The sequence below is a fragment of the Amblyomma mixtum genome, chromosome 10 (assembly GCF_055824585.1).
Source record: "Amblyomma mixtum isolate Tamu chromosome 10, ASM5582458v1, whole genome shotgun sequence".
NCBI classification, from domain to species: domain Eukaryota; kingdom Metazoa; phylum Arthropoda; class Arachnida; order Ixodida; family Ixodidae; genus Amblyomma; species Amblyomma mixtum.
The window spans coordinates 169,040,309-169,061,983 of record NC_143021.1 but is presented as its reverse complement, the minus strand read 5'-3'; the positions used below and the strand labels follow the sequence as shown (position 1 = coordinate 169,061,983).

The 21,675-nt window shown below is 50.2% G+C and overlaps 1 protein-coding gene across 1 annotated transcript in view; it reads right to left on the bottom strand.

The window, feature by feature from the left end:
- The window catches only part of Miga (mitoguardin), a 197,121-nt gene that overhangs the window by 108,366 nt on the left and 67,080 nt on the right, over positions 1 to 21,675 (bottom strand). Inside the window, exons 6-7 of the mRNA XM_089565035.1 lie at positions 17,208 to 17,287; positions 15,043 to 15,234 (exon numbers count right to left, since the gene is read on the bottom strand). Coding sequence (XP_089421161.1) covers positions 15,043 to 15,234; positions 17,208 to 17,287 — 272 coding nt within the window. The remainder of the gene's footprint in view (positions 1 to 15,042; positions 15,235 to 17,207; positions 17,288 to 21,675) is intronic.

Below are 21,675 nucleotides of genomic sequence, written 5' to 3'. Positions count from 1 at the left end.
TCGGCTGCAGGCACTGCGCTTGTTCTCCTCTCTTACAGGCGCGCGAAGGGGCGAAGGGCGCCCCCCGCTTTTTTTTTCCCCTCTCTCTCTCTCATCGGCTGCAGGCACTGCGCTTGTTCTCCTCTCTTACAGGCGCGCGAAGGGGCGAAGGGCGCCCCCGCTTTTTTTTTCCCCTCTCTCTCTCTCATCGGCTGCAGGCACTGCGCTTGTTCTCCTCTCTTACAGGCGCGCGAAGGGGCGAAGGGCGCCCCCCGCTTTTTTTTTCCCCTCTCTCTCTCTCATCGGCTGCAGGCACTGCGCTTGTTCTCCTCTCTTACAGGCGCGCGAAGGGGCGAAGGGCGCCCCCCGCTTTTTTTTCCCCTCTCTCTCTCTCATCGGCTGCAGGCACTGCGCTTGTTCTCCTCTCTTACAAGCGCGCGAAGGGGCGAAGGGCGCCCCCGCTTTTTTTTTCCCCTCTCTCTCTCTCATCGGCTGCAGGCACTGCGCTTGTTCTCCTCTCTTACAGGCGCGCGAAGGGGCGAAGGGCGCCCCCCGCTTTTTTTTCCCCTCTCTCTCTCTCATCGGCTGCAGGCACTGCGCTTGTTCTCCTCTCTTACAGGCGCGCGAAGGGGCGAAGGGCGCCCCCGCTTTTTTTTCCCCTCTCTCTCTCTCATCGGCTGCAGGCACTGCGCTTGTTCTCCTCTCTTACAGGCGCGCGAAGGGGCGAAGGGCGCCCCCCGCTTTTTTTTCCCCTCTCTCTCTCTCATCGGCTGCAGGCACTGCGCTTGTTCTCCTCTCTTACAGGCGCGCGAAGGGGCGAAGGGCGCCCCCGCTTTTTTTTCCCCTCTCTCTCTCTCATCGGCTGCAGGCACTGCGCTTGTTCTCCTCTCTTACAGGCGCGCGAAGGGGCGAAGGGCGCCCCCCGCTTTTTTTTTCCCCTCTCTCTCTCTCATCGGCTGCAGGCACTGCGCTTGTTCTCCTCTCTTACAGGCGCGCGAAGGGGCGAAGGGCGCCCCCCGCTTTTTTTTTCCCCTCTCTCTCTCTCATCGGCTGCAGGCACTGCGCTTGTTCTCCTCTCTTACAGGCGCGCGAAGGGGCGAAGGGCGCCCCCGCTTTTTTTTTTCCCTCTCTCTCTCTCATCGGCTGCAGGCACTGCGCTTGTTCTCCTCTCTTACAGGCGCGCGAAGGGGCGAAGGGCGCCCCCCGCTTTTTTTTTCCCCCTCTCTCTCTCTCATCGGCTGCAGGCACTGCGCTTGTTCTCCTCTCTTACAGGCGCGCGAAGGGGCGAAGGGCGCCCCCCGCTTTTTTTTTCCCCCTCTCTCTCTCTCATCGGCTGCAGGCACTGCGCTTGTTCTCCTCTCTTACAGGCGCGCGAAGGGGCGAAGGGCGCCCCCCGCTTTTTTTTTCCCCCTCTCTCTCTCTCATCGGCTGCAGGCACTGCGCTTGTTCTCCTCTCTTACAGGCGCGCGAAGGGGCGAAGGGCGCCCCCCGCTTTTTTTTTCCCCCTCTCTCTCTCTCATCGGCTGCAGGCACTGCGCTTGTTCTCCTCTCTTACAGGCGCGCGAAGGGGCGAAGGGCGCCCCCCGCTTTTTTTTTCCCCTCTCTCTCTCTCATCGGCTGCAGGCACTGCGCTTGTTCTCCTCTCTTACAGGCGCGCGAAGGGGCGAAGGGCGCCCCCGCTTTTTTTTTTCCCTCTCTCTCTCTCATCGGCTGCAGGCACTGCGCTTGTTCTCCTCTCTTACAGGCGCGCGAAGGGGCGAAGGGCGCCCCCCGCTTTTTTTTTCCCCCTCTCTCTCTCTCATCGGCTGCAGGCACTGCGCTTGTTCTCCTCTCTTACAGGCGCGCGAAGGGGCGAAGGGCGCCCCCCGCTTTTTTTTTCCCCCTCTCTCTCTCTCATCGGCTGCAGGCACTGCGCTTGTTCTCCTCTCTTACAGGCGCGCGAAGGGGCGAAGGGCGCCCCCCGCTTTTTTTTTCCCCCTCTCTCTCTCTCATCGGCTGCAGGCACTGCGCTTGTTCTCCTCTCTTACAGGCGCGCGAAGGGGCGAAGGGCGCCCCCCGCTTTTTTTTTCCCCCTCTCTCTCTCTCATCGGCTGCAGGCACTGCGCTTGTTCTCCTCTCTTACAGGCGCGCGAAGGGGCGAAGGGCGCCCCCCGCTTTTTTTTTCCCCCTCTCTCTCTCTCATCGGCTGCAGGCACTGCGCTTGTTCTCCTCTCTTACAGGCGCGCGAAGGGGCGAAGGGCGCCCCCCGCTTTTTTTTTCCCCTCTCTCTCTCTCATCGGCTGCAGGCACTGCGCTTGTTCTCCTCTCTTACAGGCGCGCGAAGGGGCGAAGGGCGCCCCCGCTTTTTTTTTTCCCTCTCTCTCTCTCATCGGCTGCAGGCACTGCGCTTGTTCTCCTCTCTTACAGGCGCGCGAAGGGGCGAAGGGCGCCCCCCGCTTTTTTTTTCCCCCTCTCTCTCTCTCATCGGCTGCAGGCACTGCGCTTGTTCTCCTCTCTTACAGGCGCGCGAAGGGGCGAAGGGCGCCCCCCGCTTTTTTTTTCCCCCTCTCTCTCTCTCATCGGCTGCAGGCACTGCGCTTGTTCTCCTCTCTTACAGGCGCGCGAAGGGGCGAAGGGCGCCCCCCGCTTTTTTTTTCCCCCTCTCTCTCTCTCATCGGCTGCAGGCACTGCGCTTGTTCTCCTCTCTTACAGGCGCGCGAAGGGGCGAAGGGCGCCCCCCGCTTTTTTTTTCCCCCTCTCTCTCTCTCATCGGCTGCAGGCACTGCGCTTGTTCTCCTCTCTTACAGGCGCGCGAAGGGGCGAAGGGCGCCCCCCGCTTTTTTTTTCCCCTCTCTCTCTCTCATCGGCTGCAGGCACTGCGCTTGTTCTCCTCTCTTACAGGCGCGCGAAGGGGCGAAGGGCGCCCCCGCTTTTTTTTTTCCCTCTCTCTCTCTCATCGGCTGCAGGCACTGCGCTTGTTCTCCTCTCTTACAGGCGCGCGAAGGGGCGAAGGGCGCCCCCCGCTTTTTTTTTCCCCCTCTCTCTCTCTCATCGGCTGCAGGCACTGCGCTTGTTCTCCTCTCTTACAGGCGCGCGAAGGGGCGAAGGGCGCCCCCCGCTTTTTTTTTCCCCCTCTCTCTCTCTCATCGGCTGCAGGCACTGCGCTTGTTCTCCTCTCTTACAGGCGCGCGAAGGGGCGAAGGGCGCCCCCCGCTTTTTTTTTCCCCCTCTCTCTCTCTCATCGGCTGCAGGCACTGCGCTTGTTCTCCTCTCTTACAGGCGCGCGAAGGGGCGAAGGGCGCCCCCGCTTCGTTTTTTTTCCCTCTCTCTTTCCCATCGTCTTCCGTAGCCTAGGCGATGCGGCCGACGCGCGGAGCAACTCGCGCTATCTTGCGGCGCTTATCTTGCGGCGCTATCTTGCGGCCGCGATCTCCTCCGGCGGCGGCGCGCGCCACGATCACGGAGGCCACGGCTCGCTCTCCGTGGCTTTCGCAATCGGCGCGCACGAAAAAAATGGCGGCAGGCACGGCGAACTCGCGTATCCGAAGTTTTCGCCCGATCTCGGCATCGTTGAAGGGAACTTTGCACCGCGAATGTCACGCTCAGCATGGAAAACGATGTCCAGAAGAAAAAATTCCGATCGTTGTATCCGATATTCGGTCACGGACATATCGTTATATATGGTTTTTTTTTCCATAGCCTCAATGCATAAGTTGATACTCTTAAGTCAACTTATCGTTATAACCGATATATCGTTATATGTGGTATCGTTATAAGTGGACTGCACTGTATTCATGATCCGTAAATTATCTCTCTCTGCGAACTCTACTAATAACTCCCCCCTGCTGTTCCTGGAACCTATGCCACAGTCTCCTACCGCCTGGTCTCCATCCTGCTTCTTGCCTACCTTCGTATTGAAGTCGCCCATTAGTACAGTGTACTGTGACTTTACTTTGGTCATTGCCGATTACCGATTGCCAATTTTACTTTGTCTTTGCCAAAAGCTTCATAGAAGCTTTCAATGATCTGGTCATCATGGCTTGATGTAGGCGCGTAGGCCTGCACCACCTTCAGCTTGTACCTCCTATTAAGCCTAATTACGATAGCTGCCACCCTCTTGTTAATACTATAGAATGCCTCTGTAACGCCAACTTTACCCTGATTGGTGAATCCCACAATCTAGTTCTTGTCTGTCTGCTAATCCACAATAGCACAGTATGTGCCCACCCCTCAGTACTGTATATGCCCCATCTGTACTCCTAACCTCCCTGAGCCCTATGGCATCCCACTTAATACCCGCTAATTCCTCTAACAGCACTGCTAAGCTAGCCTCACTGGATAAGGTTCTTGTGTTAAGCGCTGCCAGGATCAGTTTCCAATGGCGGCCTGTCCGGAGCCAATGATTCTTAGCACCGTCCGCTGCGTCACACTTCTGACCGCCACCTTGGTCAGTTGCTCCGCAGCTGCTCGGGGCTGAGGGTTAATTGGTTTGTTCATAGAAGGTTGCGGCCAAGTGCTACACCAGGGCGGCCAAATCCTCCTCTGGTGAGGGAGTGCGTTCTCGGTTTTGGTCACCAAGATCAGGCCACACCCCAAGCCTGGTTATGTGATTCCATCAACAAGATTTTTTAAAATTATTATTATATTAACCCGGCGGAAAATTGCATGGCACCACGATTTGAACCATGGTCCCCTTGCATGCAAAGATAACGCTCGACCTCTACCCCATCGCTGCCCCCTCCATAGCTACAATAGGTGGTTTTGGTTTGTGGGGTTTAATGCCCCAAAGTGGCTCAGGCTATGAGGGACGCCGTAACGTAGGGCTCGAGAAATTTAGACCACCTGGGGTTCTTTAACGTGCACTAACAGGGCACGGTACCCGGGCATTTAGAATTTCGCCTCCATTGAAATTCGAATGCCGTGGCCTGGATTGAACCCACGTCTTTCAGGTCAGCAGCCGAGTGCAGTAACCACTGTGCCACAACAACGACAACAAAAAAAGCAAACAAAATATAAAATAAATGGCATGAAACTGGTGCCTCGTCCAAGATACTGGGCCTCTTCAATTTATCGCGCTCGGGCAGCCTGCTGGCTGCCAGAAAGTTTGTCCCAGAAAGAAAAGTGCGCCACGATCACATGGGCTGCCAGCCACTGGTGCTGCAGTCACACTTTTCAACACGTCTCACACGTCGTCTACAACGCTTCCACAAAGACGGCCGGCGCCCATACCTGCAGCAGGTAAATTCATTTTTTCCAGCGTGAACAAACAAGATGCATGGCGAACAAGGGTGCACACGTTGAGGTTGGGACAAGCGACAGGATACTAGAAGAGGTGCGCTTCGCCTCTTTAAGTGTTGTGTGCCTTACGCCATCCAAGCAGTTTAGTTTTTAGTGTGTTCTTTGCATAGGTTACAGCACTTAACACCTATTGCATGAAACGGCCGAACTATTTCAAAGTACAAGCATTGAGCTGTGCACTGACATGCCACATGCTGAAGACAGCAGGCGCTGCAAACTGAGTAGCAGATGAACGAGCATTGTTTGAGTTCCATCGTCTGAAAGCTGCTGCCTTCAGTGCCATGACCATGCTGTTTTTTTCTACCACATGGTCTGTGACAAGCAACAAGGTTCCTACTTCGTCATCCAGATTAGTCTGCATGCACAGCCACCTGCTTCCGTCAGGATTCTCTCAAGGTTGGTAACAGAGGCTGCAGCTTTCAACAGCTGTCGTGCAGCCATTCACGATGCAGCTACCACCTTGGTGACAATTACATTAGACTGCCTGCCTAAAGAACGAGAGCCATCTTGAATGTAGCCACGAACGAGTGCAGGACGCTTACCAGACCCGGAGCACAAATAATGACTGACAAAGCAGTACATTCAAAACTGGTGAAACGCGGCGGGCAGCCGTCAAATGTGTCACAGAGAAACTACACGTGAGCGGTGTGGGCTTTTCCGTCAGCTATTGACACTCCCCGACACCGTTCCGAGTGGTGGTGCAGTGGTGGCGGTGCCCCCGCAATTTGAACAGCGGCCCTATCGCCAAGTATCGACACTCCCTTGAAGTGCACCGTTGAAAGTAAAAAAAGAAAAGAAATCTTGGACACTTGAGCATCGTCTTTAAAGAGTAGAGCGCGACAGCGTTATCATGCCGCCGCTGATCAGTAGCAGCAATCCGCAGCCATGCACGGTGCCCGCTTATCGACAGCCGCGCGCAGGGACGGGGTGCCGGTTCTTCGCGTTAACAGAGCAGCTGCTCAGGGTCAGCACCAAGAGGGATGCGGCAGAGCCACACAGCAGAAATGCAGCCGCACTGTGGCATCCATCATATCTCGTTTGTGCCGCCTTCATTTATGGTGGCATGCTTTGGTTCGACTGTAAGTCGACCCCCCACTTCGCATTTTCAAAAAAAAAAAAAAAAAAAAACAGGTCGACCTACAATCGTGTAAACACGGTAACACCTGGGCAAGTATGTCGCGTGCATACTCAGAATCTGCAGCCACTCTCGTAAAAGGCCTCGAACACCATCGCATTATCAGCCAGGCGCAAGAAATTAACAGCCGAAATATGAAGCAGGCATTTATACTTGCGAGGTGGTGAGACAATCGAGATACTATCGCACACATGCACGCAAAACAAATAAAAAACAACGAGAACTACCACAAAAAGCATCACTACATGCAACACAGATTATACGCACCGTGGATTAGTTGAAACAAGTGCCTGCAATGCACTGGGGGCCGAACAAAGCATCACACGAATAACCGTGGTCCTTGTAGTTCATATCAAATGGCCACACGTGCTTCTCCCTACAATAGCAGGTCTCCGTCTTCTGCTCGTTGCCCGCGCACTGCCAGCACAAAATTGTCCTGGCCAGTCTGGCCAGTATTGCAAAACTGCCCAGCCAGAGAAAAACAAACGCAGCCACATGTAGTTCCCCCTTGTGCTCTCTCAGTCTGCGTTCCTGAGTTGGATAACTGGTGCCCGCAACTACCTGGCCATCAGCGGCACTATGGAAGCACACTGAGCCCCTGTGTCAACACTGGGTCACAGCCCGGAATGACACCGTTCCCTTTCTTAGTGGGCCAGCACTCTGCCGTCTCTTTGAGATGGCTACCCACAGCAGAGCGAACAGATCAGCAGAGTGCATGAACGCACTTCGGTCGTTCCAGCTCCAGTGAGGGCAGTGCTGCTGCAGCTTGCGTTTCCCGGAGCATCTTTCAACTAAACAGGCTCCAAATAAACGTTGATCGATATGAGCAGGGAATCGCTAGCTCGCAGGTGCCACAAAAACTCTGTTGGCATTGACACCAAACACTCTAGGCTTACCCAGCTTCTGGTTTCTTCTGCTCTCGCCAAGTAGTGATTACCGTATATATGCGGGTAAGGGCCGAACCTTTTTTCACCACTTTGGCGGTTTTCCGCCCTAACTCTACAGTTCAGTGAAACTAGTTTATTATTATTATTATTATTATTTAACCATACTGCAGGCCAATGCTTTGGCCCTAGCAGGAGGGGCATTTTACAAACAGTGCAAAGTAAAAAGGCTACAGAAACAAAAGAAAAAAGTCCAGAAATTCAACACTAGTAAGTCTGGCAACAAATGAATACATGTCCACAAAAAAATGGGAACAAAACTATACAAGAAAAAGGACATCAGTCCAAAATACAAAAAGTACAATGTAAAGAGGTATTACTATAGAAGGACTGAGAAAATAACATTTTACATAAGTCATGGCAGGTAAGAAAAGAAAAATCAAGAATACAGTGCAATCAAGGCACCTTTACTTGGGGGAAAAAAAAGACATTCCAGTTCTGATAGAAATTTACTCGATTCAAAAATGGTCGGTGGTAGTTTGTTCCATTCATTCACTGTTTTAGGGAAGAAACTGTTCTGGTAGGAATTTGTTTTTGCAAATATAGGAGCCAGTGTGTATTGTGTAGTGTGCCTTGTTCGCCTGGTGGTAGCTTTCTGAATGCAGCCTGGAAGTTTAATCGGGATTTTACTTGACAAAAACTTATGAAGGAGCAGAAGTCGATTTATTTTCTGGCGTATTGCTAATGTTGGAATTTTATGTTCTTGCACGAGTAGTGAAGGAGAATCTAGTTTTCTATATTTACCAAATATAAACCTCACCGCTTTTCTTTATATGCGTTCAAATTTTTCTGTTTTTCTCGGTGTAGGGATCCCACAGCACCGACGCGTATTCTAGTCTCGATTTTATACATGTGTTATAAGCTAAAAGTTTTGCTCTGACGGGAGCATTTTTAAGTCTTTGTTTCAAAAAGCATAATTTTTGAAAAGCGGAAGCACAAATATCTGTGATATGAATGGACCATGATAGACTACTTGTGAGGGTTATTCCTAGATACTTATATTTATCAACTACAGAGACCACAGTCTTGCCTATTTCGTATGTGAATATGCTGGGGTGTTTCTTTCTTGTAACGCGGAGCAGAACAGTTTTTTCCCCGTTTAATTCCATGCCCCACTCTTTGACACCAGACATCAATTGCATCCAGGGCAGTCTGTAGGCGTGGTCTTCCGTGCTCGATATCTTTTTAAAAACAACACAATCGTCTGCAAATAACCTGATTGAAACTTCATCTGGTAAAACGCCTACTAGATCATTTATATAAAGTAAAAATAACAATGGTCCCAGAACACTTCCCTGGGGAACTCAGGAGGTAACAGAGAGCATTCCGGATGAATAATTCTTCATTTGAACAAATTGTTGCCTGTCTTTAAGATAAGCATAAATCCATCCTATTATGTCTGACGGAAGACCAAGGCGCTGCAACTTGAACAATAATTTACCATGAGGTACTTTGTCTTACAGAAATCCAGAAACAAGACATCTAACTGGCCAGAAGTGTCATACAGTCTAACACGAGTGCATATAAAGGGCGTCCCAGCTAACCTGGAGCAAGATACTGAAAAAACCTAAGCATTGTTCAGAACTGAAATCGTGCAGATGTTGCTAGGGTGTATTTAAAGTTCCAGTACCATTTTTTGCATGTCCTACTTGAATAATTAGTCGACATAAATAAATTAACTCTTTAAATATAGCTTGAATCGTTCAGGCGTCAACAGGAATGTTGTGGAGCTCCATAAATATTGCCCAACCCAGGCACTTCTAATGAGATAAACTTAGCGTGGCCGTTTTCTTTGGGAAAAACAAAAGCCTGCAGAGTTATACCACGTGACAGCGCACTCCGTGCGCCCAAATGCGCCGCGATTCAGTGGTTTGTAAAAAAACATCGCTCGCTTTGCACCTTTTGTGCTGCCCAAGACAGAGCTTCGCGTTGTGCTTGGTTCCACGATAAGCGCCAGTGGGTTTGGGTGGCAGTTGAAAGAAAGCGCGGCTCCCATTTCTGTGGCGATAATTGCGCTCTGACATTAGCAGAATGCATGTGAAGGAAGAATGACAATCTCATGAGCTCAAATTTGAGAGCAAGACCCCAACAAGCAAAGACGCATTATAACAAGCTTGATAACGTCGTGTGAATTACGCTGGAAAACGGGAGCCGCGCTTTCTTTCAACTGCCACCCAAACCCACTGGCACTTATCTTGGAACCAAGCACAGCGCGAAGCTCTGTCTTGGGCAGCACAAAAGGCGCAAAGCGAGCGATGTTTTTTTACAAACCACGGATGAGAGCACTGTAATCGGAGCGCATCCGGGCTCTCGGAGCGCGCGGCCACGTGGTATCTTTTTAAACTCCGGAGGCTCTCGTTTTTCCCAAATAAAAAAGGCCACGCTAAGCCTATCTCGTTAAAGTGCCTGAGTTAGACAAGGAGCGTGTCGACTTTGTGTGACCCTGACTTGTTGCAGAGATCGGAAGCTGTGTAGAAACGCTCGTAAGCCCAGTGCAGGAATTGCACTACTTCGGACACCATGCTGAGATGCCAACAGGACATACGAATACCGGCACAAGACATGTGCCAGCTGCTGCAAGCCTCCTCATACGAGCGCATAGCAGTGCAGCCACCAAGCCCAGCCACCGCATGCGGCACGGGTTCTTGGCTGGCTGGCTTGCACTCTCCGAAGTGGAAGTGCAACTGCAGTGCGGCAATATGGCAGCGCCCATGGCGGAGGAGCCAAGCAGACATGACAGTAGTATCATCATCATCATCAGCGCGACTACAGCCTACAGTAGTATAGTGAACTAGAATACTATACCTTAATGAAATGATGGCAGTTCTTTCTTGAGAGGAGGAGGTGAGTAACAGTTTGTGGTGCCATAGCTGTAAACCTAAGCAGTCAAGTCGAGCCGCATGGGCAGTATTCAAGCACATATTCGTAAATCGCCTGTGTGTATACATTCAACAACTTTTTTTTTTTTTTTTGTGAAACGAACACTTCCTGAAGCTGATGCGTGGCAACACTTCTATGGAATCTCCTGCCCGACAACTCTCCACGTGGTGCAGGGAGCCCATTGATGCCAGCGACACACAGTTCACCAGTTTGGTGACGACGCCAAGGCTAGCAGACGACCAGGCCTACACTCGACCATTCGTTTTGGAAGCACCTGGCTGCGCTTGAATTGCCACTGCACGCGGGTGGCACTGCCGCAGGACTTGACAAAACTAGTGCAGCCACTCTAAGAGGCCCACGGTGTGCCCGCGAAGCAGCGGAAAGACCCGTGGCTGGTGTCCCTCATCGTGTTCACATCTCCAAACGTTGCGCCTTCTTGAACTTTATGCCATCAAGCACTGCCTTCTGCCGTCCGCCTTCTGCACTGCTGCAACTACATGCCTGGTGGCCGGAGGTGGCTTCTCGCGCTTCCCCGCCATACTTCTCCTTGTCTAATTCATTTCGTGACTTTTTAATTGCCGCCGCTTCACTACAACGTCACGAACCAATAGTATCTACACAAAACACAGAAAACTGGCACTTTCCTCATTTCCGAACAAATTATAAAAGCCAGTCATTGAAACATAACCTCCCCTCACTGCGAAACAAGTACAAATTTGACGCTAGGCCCACAAGAAGCGACTTGCGGGAACAGTTTATAAACGCACAATAAAATCCTAAATATCTGTCCATCATTTGATCACATTGTATTTTTTTATCAAATACTGACATCCATTGCATAATTATGTCGCTAACGATGGTCTTTTTGAACATGTAGTATGTTTCAGTACGTGATATTCAGAGTCAGTTTTTGTATTGTAACACTAGCCGTGTTTTCCTTGTATATAATATTGCATATAATGTTGTCTTTTCTATTGTCATATTTCAATCATGTATCAGCACTGCTCTCTCTACCTTGTTACGGTCTCTTGGGCCTCGTCAAGCTGCCCCGAGCAGCTTTTTGCCCAAGAGCTCCAACCATGTATATATGTGGTGAAATAAATTAATTGAAATTGAAATCTAAGATTGAAAGTGTGCACCTCTTTGCATGTCGACACTCAGTGTGCCCACAGTTGTGTGCTGAAAACCTTTAAAAAATCTCTCAACATTACTATTCCTGCAGCATGTGTCCACTCCCGTACTGCCTGTCAGAGGCGCAAGTCATCCGCACCCCGTGCAACTGGCCCCAACCACTCCCATTCCTGGCATGTCCCTTCGATTGTGTTGGCGCCGACCTCTACGTGCTGCTACCCTGCACTGCCTCTGGGAACCGCTGGATAATCGCCGGCGTCTACCGCCTCACCCGGTATGCCGAGACTGCCTTCCACTATTGCCCACGAAGTTACCGTATTTACTCGCATAATAGGCGCACTTTTTTCCAGAAAATCCGGCTCAAAGTTCGGGGTGTGCCTGTTACGTGGGGTAAAATTTCCGGAAATTTTTCAACTCACAAAATTGAAAATACTGCATAAACGTACCCGTGTACGGGCCACACCCTGTTTTCCCGAGGAAAATATTTTTTAAAAAAATATCCGTGTAAGGGCCGCACCGAAACTTTCCACGACCTACGTGGGAATAACCTTCGAAATGCACGCGCCGAGGTCTCAGCGATCAGCTCGGGCTGCGCGCTACGAGCACTTGATCACGGAGGCGACACACGCGCACAGGAGCTTCCAGACGCCACCCGCGGAGGGCGCCCAAGGCCAAGCTCATTATCATCATCATCGTTTTCCTCTGCCGCGAGCTTTCGCTATCTATACCGCCATCAGCATCACCAGCTCCAGCCCTTTTTTGTTGCTGTCAACTGCCAGGATCTGCGGTAGCGCGTTAGTTCATCGAGGTTGTGGCTCTGCCGCCGAGCATTGCTGTTTTAGCTCGACGGGCAAGCACCTTAATAGCTACACGGCTGGGAGTTTCCGGCAGGTCGGAAATTCGATGTGGCCGAGAATTGCGGCAGTTGCGACTGCGGCGTGCCTATATTTTCATAAGCGACTCCAAGCGCCGAGGTTTTCGCGGGCCTAAGTGGGGAACGTTTCCGGCCGGAGATGAAGCTTTCCGAACAGACGTTTAAAGTGAACACCCCTGAAAACTGTGTGCGGCTGTTCTACACGATGTCGTTGTACACGTTGTGGGTCCGCAGCAGCTGCGACGGCAGCAACACTAGTGAGTACTAGTACTCAGTTCAGCAAAAACTTTGTTAAAATAAACAATGGGGGGGGGGGGGGGGCGTCGGCTTGCAATCGCGTAAATACAGTATTGATCACAGTGCCAAGTTCGGGGTGCGCCTATTATGCACGGAAATAAAAAATCTGATGTTTTGCAACCAAACTAGGGGTGCGCCTATTATGCAAGTAAATACGGTACTCTGTTACTGCTGCATCATTTTGTTCTTTGCAGCGGCATGCCATGTGAGCTGCCGCGTCTTCCCTTCCCACATCGCTGAAGCTCTGCTCGCACTGCACCACTACTGCTTACCCCCCCCCCCCCCCCAAATGAGCGCTCTAATCGTACCCTTGAAGATATGTGCATGATGTAAGTCACAGCAGATCACGCTTGTCCTTCCTTTCCCGCCACGCAGTCGATTACCCCTTTCATCCTGCTGTACGGGCGTGAGGAATCGTCCACGATAGGCACCAACTTACCTCACACTCCCGATGCCTCCGAGTGGAAGCCCCTTTCACACGTTGCAAAGCATACGGAGAAATATTGCCTGTTCTTTCAATTCAGAATCCCAAGGCTGCCAGGAGCCTCAGCACGATTAAGACCAGATGCCACACGTTTTCCCTACTGGACCACTCGTTTGCTACTGGGTTCGAGGCACACCACCAGGACTGCCTTCAAAAGTTCGTACCAAATGCATTGTGTGGCAAATTACACCGTGGACCCCCTCACTGGACTTGTGCCAGATGGCTGAGAAACTGTCCGTGTCAGCTGCCTCAAGAACAACTATGACGTGCTCCTCTTGGCTTCCCCACAGGGCACCTGGGTGGCTGTACTTGATGCCACTCAAGAAGATGGCAGAAGAAGTGCTGCCGCACTGCTCGAGATCGCTTCAGTGGTTAGACTGGCTCTCTTTTGCATTGCCCGCCGTTCAGTTTCCGGAAAATTCCCTCCCCATTTTATTTGCGAATACCGTATTTACTCGCGTAATAGGCGCACTCGCATAATAGGCGCACCCCTAGTTAGGGCGCGAAAAATCAGATTTTTTTATTTCCGCGCATAATAGGCGCACCCCGAACTTGGCACTGTGATCAATACTGTATTTCTGTATTTACACGATTGCAAGCCGACGCCTCACCACCCCCCGCTTCCCAATCTTTATTTAGCAGCAGCTGCTGCGGACCCACAGCACGTACAACGACATCGCGTAGAACAGCCGCACACAGTTTTCAGGGATGCTCACTTTAAACGTCTGTTTGGAAAGCTTCATCTCCAGCCGGAAACGTTCCCGACTTAGGCCCGCGAAAACCTCGGCGCTTGGAGTCGTGTACGAAAATTTAGGGACGCCGCAGTCGCAACTGCCGCACTTCTCGGCCACGTCGTATTTTCCGACCTGCCGCACGCTTGCCGCGTTGGAGAGCAAACTCCCAGCCGTGTAGCTGTTAAGGTGCTTGCCCGTAGAGCTAAAACATCAAAGCTCCGCGGCAAAGCCATAAACCACGATAACTATCTCGCTACCGCAAATCCCGGCACTTGACAGCAACAACAACAACAAAAAAAAAACGAGCTGGAGATGCTGATGGCGATATAGATAGCGAAAGCTCGCGGCGGAGGAAAACGATGATGAGCTTGGCCTTGGGCGCCCTCCGTGGGCGGCGTCTGGAAGCTCCTGTGCGCGTGTGTGGCCTCCGCGATCAAGCGCCCGTTGCGCGCAGCTGGAGCCGATCGCGGAGGCCTCGGCGCGTGTATTCCGAAAGTTTCGGTGCGGCCGATACACGGACCTTTTTGTTTTTAACATTTTCTTCGCGAAAACGGGGAGCGGCCCGTACACGAGTGCGTTTACGCGGTGTGTTCAATTTTGAGAGTCGAAAAATTTCCGGAAATTTTACCCCGCGTAGTAGGCGCACCCCGAACTTTGAGCCGGATTTTCTGGAAAAAAAGTGCGCCTATTATGCGAGTAAATACGGTAAAACCCCTTCAAAATAAATAAACTACACACCCTGACAACACCCACTGCGGGGCTAGTTGGTTATGCATTTTCTTTCGTTCAAATTTAAGCAGCGCTAACTTTTAAGACAAATACACAGGGGACATGACAGGACGGGTGCTGACTACAAAGCACTTTCTACCAAGGCAAGAGGCGACATGTGCGTCAGCACCACCTCTGTCTCCCTGCATGCCAGCGAATTCAGACTGCTGGAAAATAAGGGACGAAATGCGTTCTGCTCACCTTAACCTACCTTTGCTGTCATCGTTGAGAAGGAAAAAAGCGACCTCACTTTACTCTTGCCCCCCCGTCCCGTTTTCATGGCTTTTCCTTCTGTGGTCAGACGCAGATGCGCATGCGCTCACGGTCGTCTTTTCTGGTGTGTTCCACGAAAAACGTGTTCAATAAACACAGCTGGAGTCAGCGCCCGTCCTGTCATGACCTCTGTGTATTCCTCGTAAAAGTTAGCGCTGCTTAAATTTGAAGAAAAGAAAATACACACCCTGCCCAAGCCCGTCTCTTCAATGTTTCCATCATACTTGTCGCCACATGAGTGGCCAGCCCCTGCACCCCCCACTCACATCGGAGGTCCCCTCGGCGGAGACGAAGCTCTCGGTGTCAGCGGTCGAGGCCGGCCCGGGTGGCACCTCCGTGGGCGGCGGCGGCGGCAGCAGCACAGCCTCGATGGTGCCCTCCTCCGCCAGCAGGCGCCCCTGGCTGCGCAGCCGCCTCCCCTCCGCCAGCAGAGACTGCAGGCTGGCAGCCAGGGCCCCCTGGGGACAGCAGTTGGGCTCTTGGACAGGGTGCACCTCCCTCCATACGGGGCCAGCAACCAACAAATCTTCCAACTATACCTAAGCCTCATTTAAATTAATGCAAAGTTGTTGTTTTAGTTCACTCAAAGGCACTATAGAAACCAGCCTTCCTGAAATACTAATTTGCAAAGGTCCATCTGCGCAAACGAAACGTGGATGGCAAAGAGGTAAAGACGCACACACGTACGAGCAGCCTGACAACTTTACTTCCTGAAGGAATACTCTCACTTACAAGCTAATCGAAAAAAACACTGCCACGTGCCCAGGCAAGAATTAAAGCTAGCTGGAAAACTATAGCATACAAAGTGGCAGTCATAAGCTCGGCTGACAGCCATAGAAAATCACGCAGCAAAAGCAGACACCTCACGATCTGGACAGGGAAACGACCACCATCAGATGGCAACAGAGAAGCCTAATCTGCATGCAAGCACGAAACTCTCTACTCCAGTCTACATCACTGACCAACCAAACAGTGAGAAAAGGTCACAACTGCACCAAACCATGCTTAAGCTCAGGAAAGCTGCATCAGGCATTTAACAGTACATCTTCCTGGGCTAGTCGGTGGAGCATTGTCTAACAAACACGTGCGCAACGCTTCTATCTCCCTGCGAGCAAGTGAACATAGATTACTAAAAAATATGCGATAACGAGTAGTTTTCGTCTGCTTGGTGTTTTTTGTTTTGTTTTGCCAAATCGGAAGTGCACATGCATTGACCTTCTTTTGGTCGTATATGTGCAACATGCGGCCTTCAATAAACACAGTTGGAGTCAGCGCCATCCTGTCCGTCTTTCTGTGTGGTCTGTGTAAAATTGGTGCTGTTGTTACCTCCTGTTAGACAACGTCACCTCTTCCGATGGTTCCAGCTTCTTTCATGGTTTTCAAAAGCTTTGGGGTGTCAAAGCTGTTGTGTCTTTTGTTTGACTTTAAGTGACTTGTTGCCTATTTTCACTGTATTTGTTGTTGACTGAGGCAGCTTTCCTGAGCTTAACGGGACCGAACAAAGACCGAAACATGTCATGAGATTATGGCGGAAATGAAAAGATTGTGCCTCAAACTGTAAGTATTGAGCACTGCAATATCAAAGAAATGAGGATTTATGATTTTAATTCGGCATTTAAAATCGCATAAAAAGCCATCTTTCAGTGGAACCTGCCATTATCGCACTAGTCCACCATGTGACTTTATTTCGATAAAATATTGCTTATTTGTTCTAAACGCAGGTGCTTTTTTTCTTTTAGGAGTGTTCATCATATTTTATTGGAGATGGAACAGCGCAGAATGAGGGGACAAGACTGGAGACAGGCGCTCACTCACAACTCAGTTTATTGAGAAGGAGGAGGGCTTCTGCACAACCGGATGCGTGACACCCACATCGCTCATGCGCTCCTAAGATGACAAAAGAAGTTTCGCAATCACCGAGCTGAATCAATGTCTAACGTTCCTTCTTGGTTAACGCGACGGATGGCGCACTGATACAATGGTCGTGCAGCCTTGCCACTGAAGCCGCACAGTCTGCTTCATACACCGACACTTTCGTCCTTCTCGGCCTGGACCAGAGAGTATTCTGGGAGTAGGCTGTGAGTCCTTTGGCCATAAAATCCTGACCAAGCGTGAACTACTTGTCAGGTGGAGCAAGGGCAATTCAGCCGACCAGCCAGGCCGCTCATTCTCAAAGCAAGAAAATGTGGCAAGAGGTAAAACCAAGTAAAGGGGACTGCCATTCTGTCGCAACGCCTGCATTCACTCTGCTTGTAGGGCGGCCTGCGTGAACGCTCGCCTCGGCAGTGCGGACTGCCCGGTATGAAGCGGAGGAAGCTCCCATGGCATCCAACTGGAGGAGCCATGGAGGGGGGAGTGCTCCAGAAATGCTATTTCCCCCCCGAGACACCACACACTGAACCAAACATCGACCAATAATGTGCATGCTCACAGCTGCAGGGTCCTCTGCAGGCCTCAGCTGCTGCAGGGCCTGCTCCCAGCAGTGCAGGGCCTGGTCCAGGGAGTCCAGCCCTGCGGTGGAAGACACAACCAATTTATGCGAGCCTGGGCCATACGTGGACACTTTGAAGTTTCCCCATTTGCTGTTTGACAAAATTCAGCACGCACTTTTTTGACTTCTGCATGCCCTTTGCCATCAGCCCCGTTCTATTCACATGTGCACACAATCCCGAATACAGCTCAAGTTGGCCTGTGTTGTGTCGCAGTTCTGTTTTATTGCTCGTAAAAAGTTCTTGGAGATGCATAAGCAGCCCAGACTTGCCTGCCACAGTGATCTGTCTGCGTCTACTGAGGAGGGGATTACCCTCGTGTGGTTAAGCACCCCGGTTTTTTGCATGCAGCAGAAGACAAAGAAATAACAAATTTGAGGTATAGACAAGTGTCAGGCCGTGACATCACGGGGGTTCGGCAGCGCTGGAGTCAGCAGTTATTTTCGTAGTGCAGGCAAAAGGCAGCACCATGCACCTTGGGTATGCCACACTTGCGCGTTTTTGAACGTATTTCTCAATATTCCAGCAAGTTGTGTGGGTGGTTGAACCGCAAAAGGCAGCGGCACAAGTTTCCACAAGTTTATCGCATTTAGATATGGGCCAAAACGATGCGCAGCAGCCGTGGAGCGAGAAAAGTTTGGCGACAAATCGGCTGTGCGGCTAGTATTGCATTTCTGCATCAAAATATGATAGTTGGCGTCTCTTATTCCGCATGGTTGCTCTTCAGTTGCGCGACAAACAGTGGAAGAGTCAACGTCTGCCGCTCGTTTGTGTTCTGTCGAGCTCTCATTGTGAGAAGTCTGGGCACGACATTCCGTGTAGGTGTGACCGTAAATTGAACACAGGGGACCATTTTCAGATGGCAATCACCCGGACTACGCGCCAGGGCATGGAGCAAGAAACCTTTAGGAGTGGAAACTTTGCTGTTTGCGGCGGCCTGGAAAGAGATTACTGCCGTTTCGGTCGCCAAGGCAACCGGTCGAGCGTGTTGCTCCCATTCAGCCGCGCACTACTGAGGGCACTCTCGCGCGCTTCTTTATCGCTGGTAGGCCAAAGAGCAACTGATGCTACGCTTCAACCATTTGAGCATAGTAAAAAATAAAATGCGTTCTTTTCCATGACCACTATAAGATGATCTGTAGCTTCTGGTTGTGCGCAGGGCTGTTGTTTGACACCCACGTGATGACTTTGATTGGATAAGCGTTGCTGGCATTCGTCGAAGGCAAGCATGCCTCCACGTTCGTCGAGTATGTGACACGCTGAGTTTCATCTGCTGGAGGAGAACGCGGGCATCGTACGGCACAGCGTTTATGACTACATGGCAGCCGACAAGGCAGCTACAACTGTAGAATTGCAACGGAAAGGGTGTAAAGCACTTTGTATCGCCCGCCACTTCTCGTGCCTTTTGAGCGTACTGTACACGTAAGAAAAGGTGCACAGGTCATAATATACAAATCAAATGAAATCAAATCAAATTTATTTCAGCATCACAACGTACATTGCAATGCTGCGAGTCCAGGCAAAAAGCCCTCAGGAGGCTTCACGAGACCTACACCCTGCTACCAAACACTTGGCAGAAACCGCTATGACGATCACTACGTTAGGAATGAGCACAAAACAATAGGAAAAATTCGGAAGAACACAAAAGAGAAAACAAATGACATGCAATCTTCTTTCAAAGTGAGGAGATGCATTTCATGTTGAGTAGTTGGCAAACAGTATTTTAACATTTGACGCCCGTAATTTCTTCGAGTGCGAGGAACTGCCCAGTGCTACCCGTGTTGTACACATTGGTTCGCAATGCTAATGAAGCAAGATCTTTGAGGTATGTGTCATTTTTGGATATGCCGCGGCGGTAGCATGAACTAAGCACTGAATTCTGCAATGCGGTGACGGGTAGAAGCTGCAATTCATCAAAGTTTGGTTTTGTGTGGGTGTAAAGTTGGCATTATTATTGATAAGTATTGCTATTTTCTGTAACCTAAAGAGAATGTTAATATTAGTTTGTGTGGTAGTGCCCCAGATCAGAAAACAGCAGCTCAGCGTGGAAAAAAACAAGGAATTGTAGAGTAGCAATTTAATGTTTTGTGGCAAAAGAAAACGTAGTCGGGACAACAAGCCGACTGTGCGAGCGAGTTTAGAACGAATATGGGCAACCTGTGAGTTCCAACACATATTCTAGTCGACAATGACACCCATGCTCTTTACTTGTGATGTTATCTCTAAGTTATTAGAGCCAATATACAGGTTGATATCAGCATCTATTTTCTTGTTGCGAGGACGCAATAATACGGCTTTTGTCTTGGAGGTGTTAAGAGTCAGTGAATTTGAAATGCACCAGTTGTTTCAATTCATCTGCACTATCACGAGCCATCAGATTATGGAATGATCTGCCAGACAACATCGCTTCCGCGTCTAATCTAGAATCTTTCCATTCTCAACTCATCACATATTTCACTGAAACCGTCATTTAGCACACCTATGTTCAAGTCTATTATTTTTTTTTGTTCTTTCCTTTGCTGCTACACTCGTGCCATTCGGATGTTTTCTTACTTATGTTTGCCTGCCTTGTTTCCGTGTTTGCCTTAATCGCGCTATTTTGTTCCCGCGTTCGGTGAGCACATTATACTTTATTGTAGTGATTTATTTTGTGTCGCGTATTCTTTTTATCTTTTCCTGTTGTTATTTCCGCGTTGTTTCTTCTTCTCCACTAATTTGTTGATATATTGTTTATCATGACTGTATGTTTCTCTTTTGTTTCCTTAGGTTATTAATGCACTGTATAGATTTATTTCTTTTTTATCATGGTCATATGTTCCCTTTTGTTTCCTCTGGTTTTAATGCACTGTATTATATTTTTTTTTCGCCCCCCTTACACAATGCCCAATGGGCCTGTAAGGTATTTCAAATAAATAAATAAATAAATAAATCGAGTACCTTATTAGCTTTGACTTGCAGTTTGGGTAAAGATGGGTAAAGAATATCAGTGTCCCTTAGGGACAACAGAAATGCACTGTCAACATGTATTACAAAGAAGACATGCAAAATATAGTTTATACACATTACTTTAAATGAACGTTACTTAACCACATGCATAAGTCACACGATAGACACATCCGCACGCACACAGAGGTTCACTCGCAAATGTGCATAGCAGCACAAGCACTCCTTTAGCGCACAGCCTCGATAGCTTTTTTTTTTCTCTCCTGCGAGACTTTCACACTGCTCCTGGCTTTGCAGAGGCATTGTAGTCTCATGCGCATAGCGACGTAATACTGCAGCATCTTTGCAATGGCCTCATTCTGGTGCTCGTGGCAGGGAAAGGTCAGCGTGAAATTGTCAAGAACATGCTCAAGGGCGCTCCAGCACAGCGAAGCATTTCGTACAATTGGGAGCTGGGGTGCGTGAGACCACCTGGTGCCCACTCGTGGTTGTGGCTGAGAGAGACTGCCTGCATTTGGCGCAGGGAAGCAACCTCCGTCATTTTCCAGCTGACGAACATTGGCAACGATGGCGTCGACAGAACTGGCACTGCGGCAGTCATGTCGCGAGATGTCGCCACAGTCCCATTCTCCAGTTGCAATGAGCCCGTTGAGCTTTGCTTTGAGCATGTCTATGTTAGGCCCGTCGAATTTCTTGTTCTTGAATGCAGCTCGGAAGGCAGCAAAATCAATAACAGGCGCTTCCTCTCGCGGTTCGCAGTTGCCAAGCTTAGACGGTTTCAGCAGACTGTACCCAGCGAGCATTCTGTACAGCTGAAGGAACGTTGGCATGTCGGGGTGGTCGTTTTCACCGGCTGCCTGTCGGACTTTTCCGAAAAATTGTTCTAGAGGGTCTTAATTGAATTTTGCAGTGAGAACATATTTGAAGCCGCATGCGTTTAGCAGATATTCTGTCAGGTGTAACGTAGATAAGAGGGATACCCGGAGGCCTTCGGCTGTTAATGGAGTCAGGAACATTTCTTTGACGATAGAGTTGAGATCGCGTTCCCAGTCCTTAAGCCATTTCAGAGATTCCTTCATCACAAGAATGTCTTTGGCTTCTTTGCGCACGGCGTCTCCAGGGTGTTGCCTGTTCACTGCATCAAATAGGTCAATGACACGTTCTGTAAAATCCACAGTACCCGCCGCCTCCAGAGCAATGAGCATGTTCCGCTCGCTGCAGTACTTGACGGCTGAAGCCATGGATCGGCTGACGACCTGCGTTGCGAGTTTGACACGCACGAGGTCCATGTTTGAGGGGTGTACGTGGCGGTCTGTTATTTTGGGGCATACCTTCAAGCCACTGGCATTCTTCAGACCTTCTTAGTGGAGAACAGCTACACAGAACCACCATTTCACCCACTTTCCTCTACTTTGAGCAAACGCTGCTTTAATAGTCTATTTCTAATGCACTTAAAGAGGTGTGGCA